Here is a 920-nt window from a genome sequence, read left to right on the forward strand (position 1 = left end):
GGTAGAATGGTGAATTCTCTTCCTGTTAGTGATAAGCCTATCTGTTTGTCCGGCAGGTGAGATGGGGATTGGAGTCACGTTAACCATTATTGTTGAGTTGGTCAGCCCCTCAGTTTGCAGTCCTGCTGTGGCCATTTACATCTTCATCATCTCCAATATTGGTGGTAATGCCCCATTGCTGGTGACACCACTCACCAGAGCATGGGGTCTACGCACTGCTTTACTTGTACTGTGTCCTGGCATGTACATCGCAGGTAGGTCACACTAATCACCCCCCTCCCCCCAAATAAAACCTTCATCACTGTCCACCCCATCAACATAACCCCAAAACCTTCTCCCTGTCCCCCACCCACCCCATTCCCTCATCGACCTGCTCCTGCTACTCTCCCTCAGCTCAGGAATGCTGTCAAGGATAGATTTAATTACCAATAAATTCCTAAAGAGCCAACAATGGGAATTTTAGGAATTTCAATCAAATCCCAAACAGTTCAACCTCTCAGGAGAATCTATAATTCTCCTTCCCTCTCCCTCCCCGTGTCCCTCTCCCTCCCCGTGTCCCTATCCCACTCCCTCCCCGTGTCCCCATCCCTCTCCCTCCCCGTGTCCCCATCCCTCTCCCTCCCCATGTCCCCATCCCTCTCCCTCCCCATGTCCCCATCCCTCTCCCTCCCCGTGTCCCCATCCCTCTCCCTCCCCATGTCCCCATCCCTCTCCCTCCCCGTGTCCCCATCCCTCTCCCTCCCCATGTCCCCATCCCACTCCCTCCCCGTGTCCCCATCCCTCTCCCTCCCCGTGTCCCTATCCCTCTCCCTCCCCGTGTCCCCATCCCTCTCCCTCCCCGTGTCCCCATCCCTCTCCCTCCCCATGTCCCCATCCCACTCCCTCCCCATGTCCCCATCCCTCTCCCTCCCCATGTCCCC

The 920-nt window shown here is 56.5% G+C and overlaps 1 protein-coding gene across 2 annotated transcripts in view; it reads left to right on the forward strand.

Annotated features, from left to right (window-relative positions):
• The window catches only part of LOC122540137 (protein spinster-like), a 32,116-nt gene extending 31,775 nt beyond the window's left edge, over positions 1 to 341 (forward strand). The window contains exon 8 of one of the 2 annotated variants that reach the window (XM_087998131.1): positions 57 to 341. In XM_087998131.1, the coding sequence (XP_087854257.1) occupies positions 57 to 268 (212 nt within the window). In that variant the 3' untranslated portion in view covers positions 269 to 341. The remainder of the gene's footprint in view (positions 1 to 56) is intronic. The other variant, XM_087998132.1, reaches the window with a different exon arrangement.
• Positions 342 to 920: the final 579 nt, after the last annotated feature.

Source organism: Chiloscyllium plagiosum, unplaced genomic scaffold, assembly GCF_037043375.1.
Source record: "Chiloscyllium plagiosum isolate Xiang-an unplaced genomic scaffold, Cpla_swu_hap1 HiC_scaffold_21, whole genome shotgun sequence".
Lineage (NCBI taxonomy): Eukaryota > Metazoa > Chordata > Chondrichthyes > Orectolobiformes > Hemiscylliidae > Chiloscyllium > Chiloscyllium plagiosum.